The sequence below is a fragment of the Papilio machaon genome, chromosome 14 (assembly GCF_912999745.1).
Source record: "Papilio machaon chromosome 14, ilPapMach1.1, whole genome shotgun sequence".
Taxonomy (NCBI): Eukaryota; Metazoa; Arthropoda; class Insecta; order Lepidoptera; family Papilionidae; genus Papilio; species Papilio machaon.
In genome coordinates, this window is record NC_059999.1 from 342,097 (window position 1) to 356,222 (window position 14,126).

At 34.5% G+C, this 14,126-nt stretch overlaps 1 protein-coding gene across 1 annotated transcript in view; it reads right to left on the reverse strand.

The window, feature by feature from the left end:
* Window positions 1–669: 669 nt before the first annotated feature.
* The window catches only part of LOC106710090 (dopamine D2-like receptor), a 69,083-nt gene continuing 55,626 nt past the window's right edge, over window positions 670–14,126 (reverse strand). Inside the window, exons 2-8 of the mRNA XM_014502067.2 lie at window positions 3,744–3,853; window positions 2,985–3,237; window positions 2,243–2,436; window positions 1,943–2,053; window positions 1,605–1,832; window positions 1,213–1,418; window positions 670–884 (exon numbers count right to left, since the gene is read on the reverse strand). Coding sequence (XP_014357553.2) covers window positions 670–884; window positions 1,213–1,418; window positions 1,605–1,832; window positions 1,943–2,053; window positions 2,243–2,436; window positions 2,985–3,237; window positions 3,744–3,853 — 1,317 coding nt within the window. The remainder of the gene's footprint in view (window positions 885–1,212; window positions 1,419–1,604; window positions 1,833–1,942; window positions 2,054–2,242; window positions 2,437–2,984; window positions 3,238–3,743; window positions 3,854–14,126) is intronic.

Here is a 14,126-nt window from a genome sequence, read left to right on the forward strand (position 1 = left end):
GTAAACATATCACAACCTTTCAAAACTAAAGCTCTATAATATCGCTTTTAAACTTTGGCGCGTCAAAGGAATCAGTACCATACTGAAACATGACTAGAATTCTACCGACATAAAACGCAACGTACAATTTTCTTTGCAATTTTAAGATACATTTTAGTATGTATAATAAACTATAGATTTAATTTTGATATGCTAAATATCTACATCTAGGATACAAATAGTTATTCTATTATTGATTTATCACAACGTAACAATTATTATTGTTTTTCAGTTTAATTATTTGGCCGTTAGCAGATCTCGAGTTCAGGTCGATACTTCAAAGTTATGAATTTTAGCAATTCGTTGTCATTAGAATAGAATACTAGAATTATACATAATGTACATAATTATAATAAGTTAAATAAGCAACTTCCTTATTCCTGTAAATACCGTTTATCCTCTTCCAATACTTCAGAATACTAGTACACGCTAATAAAAAAATTAACTAATTTTCAGTTCAGTAATACTTATATGATAAATAAATTAACGAGTCTTCCTTATTTACAATAGATCCCTATGATTCTTGAATTTATTTCAGTCATGAGGTAGTAAAGAACAAGGAAGTTGTTAAGTACCTACCCGTCCTTAATACGAGATCTACTGCGTGAAAACGACCAAATAATCTATGGGCTAGGTGCTGCACCTGAGAATCTTCCTGAAGGCCTTGCGGAACTCGGGGTTGAAGATGGTATAGATAACGGGGTTGAGAAAGGAGTTGACATATCCAAGCCAGGTGTTGAGGATGAAGACAGTGACGCCAGGGCTGCACTCCAGGCCTAGTTTGCCGCACGCTGCCTCTACAACGTTGCACGTGAAGAATGGCGCCCAACAAAACAGGAACACACCTACGAAAAGCGGCAATTTTATGTTTCAATAAAAATAGAAATGTCTAACGTAGCTAACGTGTATACAGCTTAATAAGTTATTATAAATATTTGCAGCGGTTATCTAACAAAGAAAATGCTTGCTTAATAGCAACTTTTTTCTTTTCATACAAAGGACTGCACAAAATGTTTAAAGCACTTAAGATAGATATACAAGAGACCTTAACTTCCATTATATGTGGTAATGACCTATACCAAAATTATCGGTACACGTTCAATAATGTAATACTAGTATTTTGAATTGTACACTGTATTGACCTCAAGGACATTTAATTATAAGAGTTGTTACCTAAGACGATAGCTAATGTCTTGGTGGCCTTCCTCTCCTTCTTTGCGGAGGACTTCTCCCGTTTCTTTTTGCTGGCCTTGTTAGCCTTGTAGATGGTGAAGCGTGCGGTGGCGGCGCTGGCTTTGCGCTCCTTCTTGCTGCACTCGCGCAGCTCTAGCGTACTGGCCTCGTGCTCATCCTCCGAACGCATGCCCAGCGACGCGTTTCTAAAAAACATTACCTTTCATCACTTAATATGCTAATGAACTCTAAAGAGGTATACATAATTCGGAACGATGTCTATACCGATAGACCTTTAAATAATTTTAAGATAACAAATTTCTTACCGTTGACTACAAGTTCTGTAACACTAGTTCCAAAAACATCAGAACTTCAAAAAAAAAAAAACTAACCTTGAGTCTGTATCCAGCCTGGTCATTTTGCCGTTTTTCTTGAACTTGGTGTCAGCGGCGAGGTTGCGCAGCACGGTGGCGCCGCGTGGACCTGGTGAGCCCGGCGGCGACGTCTCCCGCACCTCCCGCCATTCACGCCCCTCCTCCGCCGCTGACGCCGCATATCCTGAGTCGTTGTTCCCGTTTGTGTCCGGCACCATCTGTATCTTCAGACTTCTCTTTGGTGTCCTGTAAGTATATTGCTATTTTATCTATAAAATAAATAAGAGCCGGTTCGAAAATGTCTGAACAAATGAATTTTCCTGTCTGAACTACGGGTTGTTCATTTTGGCAGTTACTTGATTGTTTCTTCAGCGACAGCAGCGAGCATGAAGTCCGTCGATTTGTCGTTAGGTATAACATGACAGTCTTCAGCGTCAGCCTCCAGATCCACTGACCTCTTGTCGAAGCTAAAACAAAATGTATATATGCATTGCAGACATTATGACTGTCCTCTTTATGACATCATTTTATAACAGATTTCCTTAGAACCATTGTGTATAATCTGACATAATATGTGGCAGATATTGTTTTTTAGAAGTTTCTCAAAATCTGTTTAGGCGACTAAAAATGTTGTGGTTGATAGCTTAACGTTTTACCTGTCATCGTGATCGTCCTCGTTGCTCCCGGAACCAGTGTTCGTGGGACGGTCATCGTGCAGCGCGGTTTCTGTCAGCATTCTGGTCTGTGCCACGTTCTCTATGACCACGGCGGTCGTGGCTCCGGTTATGGGGTCACCAGATACCGGAGGTTTTTTTGCTGCACGTTGCTTTTTCGCTCTCTTTCTTAGTGCCTGTACAATAAAATAAACTAATCTTTATTCTAGAGCGGTAATTGACTTCAGGATGGTTCTGGTACGGAAATCTAAATAAAAAAGAAAACTTTAGAAGATCGAGACATACGAATCGACCAATTCCTTGAAATGAAAATTGTATTGTTTTGAAAAGTCAATACGGTATTCAAGTAAAGACGCAAACGTAGTCGGCAAGCAATTGCAATATAAAATAGAATTTTTATATCAGTCGTGTGAAATGCTTTGGAAACGCTCGCTTTACGAGACCACGTTTGCTTCAAGCTTTTTGCACAATTGAATTTACATGAAAAATAAAGTGTAGTGTTGTATAGCTCCAGTTATTTTACGCGTGTGTTTATAAGTCCCAGGTTTTCCTTTGATCTAGGCACTTTCAGAATTTAAATATATTTAAAGACATAACCTAATAATCATGGAATATTCACAATAAAGGTATAAACAAGAAAATAAGTTTGTACCCTCACGTTAACTGCAAACAAATAAGTTACAGTTCTTTAGTAACGAATTCAAATAGACTTTTGTAAACTGACCTTAAATATATTATAATACAGGAACATCATCATAATGCAGGGGATGTAAAAGGAACCGATGGAGGAGTAGAGCACGTAGTTCTGGCTATTGAAGAGGCATTCGTCGAAATTGCGGTCAGGCGTGTCGTTCAGGCCGAGTACAATGGGGGCGCCGATGGCCGCAGACACCAACCATACCAGCAGTATCGTCAGCCACACCCGACGGTTGTTCTTGTGCTTCGCGTACTTTATTGGTTGAGTTACCGCGATATACCTGGAGTAACCGATGATTATGTTCAAAACGAAAGTATAAAAGAAAGGACTGGTTTGTGCTAGGATGGTGCCAAATACAATTTAAAATGTTTTTATTTACTGGAATAAGCTTTTGCGTTCACATTTGTTCTAATTTAAGCAGTATTAAACATACAACGACATATTTATATTTCGAATCATACGAATTTCATGAAATGCAATATCTTCAAATTACAATGTTCTTATTTAAATTCAAGTTACTTCTGAGATGAAACGTTTGTACGACTGCCAAGAAACCCCACGGGAATGGCGCTTGTTGACTTAAACCTGTTTGATATGTATTTTTTCGGGACTGGTAAACCTATCTGTCTCCTCTACCAGTTTATATGAATCACTATAAAATGAGGATTGAAATCATTTTTTGACATTTTGATATTTGATATAGAACTGTAACGTAATTGTGAACGATCTGGGCACGTATTAATAAAAAATCTGTTTACTATCAAGAACTATATAAAGTTCACTAACCTGTCAACAGATATGGCAACTAGATTGAATATACTGGAGGTAGAGGACGTGACATCCATGGCTATGTACACGTCACAGACGAACGCCGGCAGACCCCACGATCCGTTCACCTGGGGAAAAAGAAGGCATTATAAATGTGAGCTAATAAATAGTGGGTGACCACTTAGAAATGCACGACAAACTGCCACACTTTGAATCTTTCAGTGGCTACTATGAAACTATGAGTCTAGAGACTTCATTTGACAAATACAATCTAGGGAATGATTAGGTATCTGATAAACGATTGAAAATTTCCAGCTTTTATTAAATCAACTCTTGATTATTTTGCTGCTGTTAGATATCAACAAGCTTAATGAATTAAAAATGTCCGATGCAGTTTCAACTAAATTTAATGATATTTGAAAGTAATCGTAGTGAATGTGTATTTTGCCTTTGATGGCGGATCTGGCTGCGCTGTTGGCGCTGGTGGCTGCAAGCCATTAATTCCTGGCCAAAAAACATTAAAAGCGGAACTCGCGTCCGTTGCACGCGAGATGTATTTGTCTTCTTTGTTCTTTCCACAAATTCATTACCTCGAGCATTGTGTCAATTGCACTTTTTTTAGACGTTAAATAACGTTTAAAAGCTGATATGAATATGTAATAACGATAGATTCTTTCCATCTTAGGTTAATAAGAAAACAAACATAAAATCAAGCAATAGTTTAAGAATATTGAAAATAATCTGATTTTTTAAATAACAATAAGTACATCAATACTGTCGACGGCAGAGTTAATCCAACTGATGAACACTTAATTATGTATCACTAACCATATCTGTGTTACCTTTTTTTTCCACGTAGATAATTTCAATTCGCATATTCAAAAAATTGTGTTTAAATTGAAAACAAAAAAGTCGCATGAGTGTGTAAAATCAATTAGTTAAATGTTTTATTTAAAAATCCGGGTCCGGGCGGACAGCTCGCGCGACTGAAGTTTTGCATACTAAATTAACATTCATTTAATTTGCAAACAAATAAAATACTCTTGCCTGTGTATATAACATCAATTCTGATCGAATAACTAATAAAATTGAAAGTAGCAATTTTCGTATTCAAATTGGAATATTTAAATACTTGAAATTATATTATAAATTGGCAAGAAACTCAAATCTTGCCTGACTCCCATATCCTTTGGACTTAGTTTGCTTTGAATGTTACTAAACTTTTTACCTTTACCCACTCTTATCAAAAGTCGCATCGTACTTTCGAATGGAAGCGTTCTGTATAATATAGGAACGATTCTTTTAATACGCCTTCTCCCGATTCCTACCCTTTGAATTTGGTATAATATCGTCACGTAGCCCCGCGATCGTGATACGAATAACGCACCGAGCAATCTAAATCTTCTTTTTATATTTGAACAAAATGTATTTGAATGCATTCCGTCGTGTTTTGCGGCCGCCAGGGAGAATTTAAAGTGACGTGTCATTTACTTGGTCTCAGAAAATGTACGTTTATCCTATTTCACAGGAGGGCTGAACAATGTGGCAGAGCAGTAGACAATTCAATACTGATATTGTTTCAACCACACTTACTGTCAAATTATCGTTGTTCTGTCTCGCAGTTGTCTGGTTTCGTTTGACGTGCATTCGTAGTACTAATACATATTGTTATCCCTTTTATTTACTTTGAAAAAAAAAAACAAAGATATACATAGGTGTTAATAAAACTGTGAAACTCCACTGCCACCGTGGGGTTTTACGGTCAGTATGTTCAAACAACATTAGTGTGTACAGTTCTGCCTCAATGTTCTACTCTAGTATGCACTAGCATTACTTAGGTACGTCTCTTTTATTTACTTTACAATCCTTGTCGAACGTCAACATTTGAGGGGCGTACAGTACGTGAAAATTTAAAAGAAAAACAACAGACTTATACGATACGTGACCAAACAAGACCGTGAAATGATAGGAAAACTCGCTGGGGGTGAATCAAAACGACCGCAATAAATATCATTGTGTCGTAAAATATTCGAATTTCTCGTTTTAAACTTTTAAAAACTAGATGGCAGTTCTTATCGTGTTTTATTTGTTATGTACATATAGGTTTAATTTGAAAACACATCTACGCATAAAGAAAAGTACCTATGTAAAAGAAATCTTTAATTTTAGAATTTATATATTTTTTTTGTAAACCACACAAACAGGACACAACAAATCACAGTAAAATTAAAACAAAAGTAACTTGATTAATAATTTTGTAAGTAATTCTTTTAATTATCTGTTACCTTTTTCGTTTTTCATATACTTATTAACACAATCAATAAAATGACTAAGTATAAAAGATTCTTAACTTAAATATAATTAACCTAACTCATTTAAGGATCATTTTAGCGATTACCACTGGATTCTACATAATTTACACTTACTAAAATCACATAAAAAAAAATTAAAAAAAACGTTGAATTACTAAAAATAAATAAATACTTAAAAACTAATAGTGTAAACTTGTTTCTTCCAATTTATTTTCTAATTAATCCTGGCTACACTCCGGTAAATCCTTGCCCCATTCTTGCGTAGTCGGTCTCAATCCGGGCAGCCCCCAACCCTTGGTGCGCCTAAGCGGCGGCCGGCCGGGGATCCTGCCCTCGTACTTGTATCGCTTGTGGTTGATCGGACTCAGGTTGTAGTCCGACATCTGCTCGTACTTGCGTTTAGACGCTGAAGATGATGTCGAGTCGTTGCTATCCAGCGATCCAACCGGTGTTGAACAAGCTGCAAAAGATTAGTGGTTTATTGTTTTCTGGTTTATTAACGGATAGGATAATTAATTCAAATAATCTGTAGTTTTTTGTTGAGATTTCTATTTATTTAAGACCAGCTTTTCCAAGCGTCTCCCTTCGCGCGGAATTATAAAAAAAATTAAAACGTAGGCTATGTGTTCTTCCAGATTATATTCTACATTTGTGCTAAATTACATCAAGATCCGTTCAACCGTTTCAGAGATACATTCAAACAAGTATCCATCCATCTAGACATTCGCATTTATAATATTAGTAAGACATACGGCAACTTTCTCTAGATTTTTGTCACCTAAGAAAATTTTCTGCTGTTTTATGATTTATTTTGTTCGGAACATAAATAAGAAGGGATACTAAGATATGTTTAATGGCATAATATTATATAAATAAATTTATTTTGTGCTATTTTTGATTAACATTGATTCTGCTATAATAATATTTAACATAAGTTTCATAAAACTTGTTAAATGTATAATTAACTAAATATAATACAGCTGAGTTCGGATAAGTTTTGTATAAAGTACGAAATAAAATCGCAGGGTAGGTGGTAAGTAGGGACAAAATTACGATCCATCACCGTAAATGCGAGCCGCAGCGTAGAAAGTAAAAAGGGGAAAGAAATAAAGTGTATTAAAATACGTCGACCCTTCGTGTAAAATAAAGTGATTGAAGTAGAAATAAGAAAATGCAACATCGTAAGCTCGAAAATGTGAAAATTTATAACACGGAGGGAAAATTTGAAAATTATACTTTGTTTTCTTCAACAACAAACAACAATGGTAGCATATGTTCATCATCGTAATATATATGATTTATAGAACAACACATGTCTATTGTGATGTAAATTACCGTAATAAGAGTTTGTCGCTTGTTACCTGTAAGATGTAAATGGTATATAAAGTACAAACCTTGTTCGCTCCAAAACGCATTTTTGATCGCCCGAGCAACCGATGACCAAATATTCTCTTTATTCTGTTGTGGTTCTGTTTTTTTATTATTAATCTTTTTTAAATCTGTACTCTCCCAGTCTTCTTCAATCCTCTTTACACTGACTTTCTTTTTTGTTATTACGAATTTGAACTCAATTTCCGTTTCATCCTCAGTCGTGCGCAAAGCGGATTTGATGCATGTTTCTAAAGTAGTTGCGATGTTTGTGGTCACAGTCGTTATAGTGTTATCGGTTGGGTTAGAAGGAGTGTCTACGCAAGATTTAAACAATTCTTTGGAATCTTTATATTGACTTGGTACTTCATCGGTATTTATTTCTTCTTTGAAGTCTATTGCTCTCGCTTGCATATTGTGTTGACCGATAGGTGGCGTTGTTTCTTGATCTTTCTCGACTTTTATATTAAGCGGTGTTCTTGCTTGAGTTTCAAATCTATTGACGAGTGCTTGGAAACGAGGATTGTAGCAAAACCGTTGTCTTTGAGGTCCAGGTGTCAGCATTCTTTTTGGTTTCCTAAATACTGAAGAAATGTAAATTAAATATATGAATAAATACCCCTATGTTGCCAGATATTGCATAAATTGCAAAGCTGTTGGTAGTTTACATATTTTTGAAATAAAAACATACCTCTTTTCACTTTTGGTTCCGGTTCAAAAACAGTATCTTGCGCGAATTTAACTTTTTTAGCTTTTATCGATGATTCTGTGCTGTTATTTCCTGTTTCTGTTAAGCTTCCCTTCTCGGAACTTTCCTGGCTACTGAAGCGCTGACGGCTTGCGGTCGAGATTATACTTTTCAGTTTTGGTTGTACAATATCTGACTCCGTTTTTGTCTAAAACAATTTTAAAATTGGTAGTCTAAAATGTTAACAACACAGATATTTTCTGGACTTTTTTAATTATGTATCAAGATTTACAAATCCTAACTAATGACGTCATAATAACTTAAGCAATATTCATGTAAGTTTTAGCGTCCATTCCCAAAAATACAATACATATCTTATTAAGAAAGGGTTGTTTTTGTGAGATAGCAAAAGTAATGCCATGGGAATAAAGCTAGTATTAAATAACACATCAACTTACATCGCTTTCCATTGTCTGAGCGGGGCTTTCTGTGTTCTCTATTTCTGAAAGAGGTGAATCCGCTCCTTGCTCGTGGAACAGAGTCCAGCCGCCGCTCGCCGGGTGCGTGGGCGTGCTGGTCGTCACCGACTGTACCAGGTTCATCAAGTGCGATGGTAACTGGGATGTTGGTGTCGTCATCTCTTTTTGAGAGTCTGTAACTGTTGGAATTCAAATGTTAGTTGTAAAAAGCTAATGGTAGTTATGATTCTAACAGATAATAAAGCACACCTTCTGTTTTAACTGAAAAGTTCGTCCGTTCAGTTAAAAATGCACAGTTCTCCGTTTTGCTTACACACAAAGATTTAACTGAATAGTTTAACTCTTCAGCATTAATACTGAAAGGGTATAGCTGTCTTTAGTCAAGTATTTTTTAATTTTATTACCTTCTAAGCGGTCGACGCCAGACATAGCCCCACTGATTGGTGACATGTTTGTTTCTTCCTTAGCTATGGCTTCCTCGTAATCATCAATAGCTTTTTGTCTCATTAACTGAACGTATTTGTTTACGTGTGGTGTGGCAGATCTATAATACTTCTTACTAACAGGTGTTTTAGGTGCTACTTTAGGATGTGGAGTTGTCATAAACTGCACTTTAGGACTACTTTTAGATTCAGCGTCACTCGATTCATAATCAACTAAATGCTGACCTTTACTCAATGGTGTGATTACAGCGGTTCTATTTGATTTATTAATAGATACTATAGCTGCGATATTTTCACCTTCGTTATTATTTAAGACATTGTTATATAGTGAGTCAAATTCATTATCTATTACTTCGGCGACGTCATCTTTGTGCAAAGGTTCGTCAACTAATTCTGATATGGTAACACACTTATCGATATCAATGAGATCGTCCATAGTTTTGAACAGTTTGTTGCACTTCCTGCACTGGAGAGGTATGTGCTCGTCAGCAAGGTGCTTTATGAGGTCCTGGTTGATGTCCTCGGGGCGGCAGAGGAAGCGCTTGCCGCGGCAGATTGGGCAGTCGTACGTCAGATTGTGTTCTGTTCGTTCGTGCTTGCGGCGGCAGTTCCCGCAACAAAATACTAATTGACAAACAATACATCGAACCTGAAATGAAAAGTACATTACTTTCTTTTTTGAGATATTAAAAAAAAACTAAAATAGAAAAGAAGTTATCTTAATGTTCTTTTTTTTACTTTAACAACTAGCATTCTCCTAAGCTGTATTCCAGTTATAACTTACCGAGTTGTAAAAGTATTATAAAGTTAAAACTCAACTTAAACCAAAAGGCTTTAATAATGTTGTAAATTAAAAGTAAACAGACCAAAAATTCACTTACCTCCGCTGGAGTGTTCATGGTGATCAATTAGTCGCTGATTTTATTTTGTCCAACGTATTTTTGTCACACAACACATAACATTTTAAAACTGATTACATTGTAAATGGTGAAATTAAAAAAAGATAACAACGCATGAGAGAGTAAAGTTACCGATCCTGGTATTTTGATGAATGATTTCTTAATACCCACTTTTAATTTTTATAATGGTTACGTTCAAAAATCGTTTGAAAATATTTGTAAAACATTTAAATTATATTATTTTAATGTTCAAATATGAAATGAAATATTGCATTTGCCAATTAAACACTAAAAAATATAAAACATTAATATGCATTTAAGGTTTCATATGATTATTATTTAATAAGCGTAAGAAATCTATAACTTTAGTTTCTTAAAATAAAACTAAACAATTTATCAATTTTCTAATTCTGAACCCATTTTTTATCTTTGTAGATATAAAAATGACAATGCTAAAGGTATTTGGTAAACAAAATAAAGGGTGTTTTAAAACACATCATCAAATTTGTTCTCGTTCTGACAGTTCAAATGATTCAAAATGGCGGACATGGCGGGTAATATTTCCCGCGCAATTTCCCGCCAAACGCGAGCTGTGGTCGTCATGGCGGAAGCGAGCATTCGGTCAACACAACGACTTTTGATGATAATAAAACAACTTTTCCCTCGTGTTATGTATCAATTTTCAACACGCATGGTTTATAATCTGACCAGGCATGTTGTAAATTGATTAAAAATTAACTAAACAAAAACTAATTAATTGTCCAAAATCAAATGTATTAAGTTATAAATAAATAATTATTTCAGTTAACTATTTTTTATGAGTTTAAAGTATTCCTAGTCCGATTAGATGTTTATTAAATTTACAATCGTTTGGTAAAACGGTATATATATATGTCCCTTTGTATAACAAAAAGGTAATAATATAGTCAACGTAGGAGAGATTAAATCGTCGGAGGCGAGGCGCTGGCAGCAGCACTACTCGTAACATATTTAATGCCCGGTCTGAGTCTCAGGTGGACGCTGTTTGTTCCTTTGTTTATGGCGGGACAGAGTGGGGCTATAAAGTTATCGTGACTTACTGTGTACATACATAAATAACCGAACTGTCGGCCTTACCATGATGAATATCATACGGTGTCCAACATATTTGTATTCTATCACTGACATTACATACAAAAAAAAAAATGTATTTTGTGACTCGATCTAAATAAAATTTGCTTACGATTTCCACTGTTATTTATTGAAAGTATTTTAAGGTGTTTTGAGTCTATTTATGTTTAGCATATAAATTTCTTGTTTTACTTTTAGGGACGATGTCGTATTGATAATGTTATTTTATTTCAAAGGGAAAATTAAATTACGTTATTCTTTTACTTGTTTCTACTGTCGAAATATCTAGATAATTTTTTTTCTCAGTTTTTAACGAGATGACAATATTACATTTATACTCTTTCGTCAAAATATTCTTCTATTAAACTTTTTTAAGATTTTGTAATTTAAATCAGTTTTTTATGGCCCAACATTACGACCGTAGTTATAATGCCCAGCCACACGACACGTACGGTTGAAGGCTCCAACAACAAACTTTGCTAAATCACGTAAAGCGTTTATTGCACTTTCCTAAAATTTAATTGAATAGGACTTATGTTCACAAACATAATTCTGACAATTGAAATAATACTATGGAAAATACATCGTACCTAATTGTTTTAGTTCGTGACACAAACATACATTCAATAGTTTTTGCTATTATGAGGTAGTTGGACTTACATTACGAGAAGTTACTCCCGAGCGAACTCAGAATAACACAATTGAATGGTACTGGAGCAGTACCGTAGATTTCTTGTACTATACCCATTAATAACCTCCTAAGTGGCTGTCAAATGGCAGCTTGGTTGTAACGTCTTAAAAACAACAACGCAACTTATAAAATATACGCAATTACACTATAATATAACGCAACTTACATACATAAAATTATGTATTAACAATCAATCTGTCTATTACATCTGAAATATTTAACTTGTGCGCCCTAAGGATCTATTAAATTTCATAGCCTCATTTCGTAATCGTGTATATAAAAAACAAATGCTTCGAAGAAAACAAGAAAAAATGAAATGAATTTCTTCAAATGTCACTCAAGTATGTTGTAACTGCCACGTGTTGCTGTAACGAGTCTTGTGCTACAGCGACACTCTTGAGACGGTAACGGGTCTGCAGTGCGAGTTAACTCGCTCTGTAAGTGCTCCATTATATTTGAAGGACTGAACATTGTATGTTTGTACTATCAAGTAGTTGTAGTTTTAAATCGAGATATATGTATAATATATTTAGTATTTATATGGGCGGATAATTTTACTCCTTTAATGTATCCCTTTGATATATCATTTGTTTTCGTTATTACAACACACTTACTTGAAGAATAAGCTATCTCGGTATTGCTATCCTCTAATTTCAAAGAACGAAGAATAAAGAAGTGTATAAACCTACAAAATTGAATTGTTCTGAAAACTACTATTCTCAATATTTTATACCGCAAAAATTGTACGTGTATTTGTGTGTGTGTACAAAAATTGTACGTGTACGTGTAAATATTTACTCGCGTATAATTATTTTATTCTTATCTTAGTGGTTAGGTTAGATGCAAAATTAGTTTTAATATTAATCAAGCAGTATTTCCTGGTGAGTATAAACTTACTCCAGTTTGGTAAATCCGCCCTTAGTTAAAAGAAAAAGTATACAAGTACATACTAACACTACAAAATATATTTTATCTACTCTAAATAATTGTCGAAATATATTGTCAAAAAAAGACGATAACATAATGGATATAAGTGTTACTGCAGTAAAAAATACTGGCTGGCAACTGTAAAATAATTTGATTGAAGATACTTTACGTTATAAAAAAAAATAACTCATCTATGCTATATTTGTAAAAGACCGCCATTAAAAATGTCATTATAAATGTAATAAGTTGACTGGAGTGGAGTAATGTAAGTAAGGGCCTTGTTCAAACGCGAGCCTCCATGCCGGCTCCTAATAGACTCCTAATTATACAGCTCAGAGGCCTAAGTAAATACGTTACTTACTTATCTGACGTGTTCCCAAATTAAATTAAGCAACGCATTAAGTTACTTACCCGAAAAAATGCTAATTTCTAGTTTAAAACGTTTTTTTATGGCAAATAAAGATGTTGATATAATTTTATTGTTTCTATTAAGGTCACCCATCTTTATACTAATATTTTAATAAAAATTAAGCATAACCTTTGGTTGGTCGTTTCCTCTAAAATTGTTTTAGGAGAAATTAATTTCTATTCCTTTTTAGTAGGGTATATAAGTACAACAAATATAATATACACTCGTATAATGGTTAGTTCAGAGTTTCCAAACCACTAATTATAATTTTATTTCAGAATCTTCATTTTAAGTGGCCATTATTGCTTTGATTACGACCAGTGACCTGGTGTTATGTATGTGACAGGGGTGCGCCTGATGAGGGTTAAATTTTTGGTTGTACATGTCATTCCTTTTGTGTACAAACCTATTGTCGGAGTTATAATAATCCATAACGCGATAGAAGCATTATATCCATGGATAGCGCTAATATGGTATCGCGGATTTTCTATTCAATGGGTTTATTTGTTTTGAGAAGTTGTATTGAAAAAACTTAAAACAATCAAGAAGTTCTTTAGATTTTTCAACAATGTCTAAAGTTGCTAAGCGTGCCACAGAAATGGATTCACATTGCTTTTTTAAGTTTATTTTGTAAATTCAAAAGGCATGATGGCTGATTAGTTTCTAGACGGTATTTAGAAGTTAGAGATGTACTTAGTTACTACAAGAAACTATTAAATTTTGTTTCAAAATCGAAAAAAATCCTTTACGGGAAAAAATTACAGAGTTTGTATCATAAAAATATAATTTTAAGAAAATTAGTTATTGACAATGTTAATGTGCAACATTAAATATTTTTCGATAAATTAAAAAAGTTTTATTCGAGCATGGACTGAAGCGGAATGGGCCCGAGGGATCAGAGGAATATTAACTTTTTGTATTACAATACCTTGCGAGGATGTTTCCCTTCGATTGCCCTCTAGTGTGTGCTTTATGTTTATTAAAATCCTCTAACATACGGAAGGGAAATAAGAATTGATTTGCTAATATTGCTAACTTTTAACACAATTACACGTTATAGTCTTGAAATAAAGTT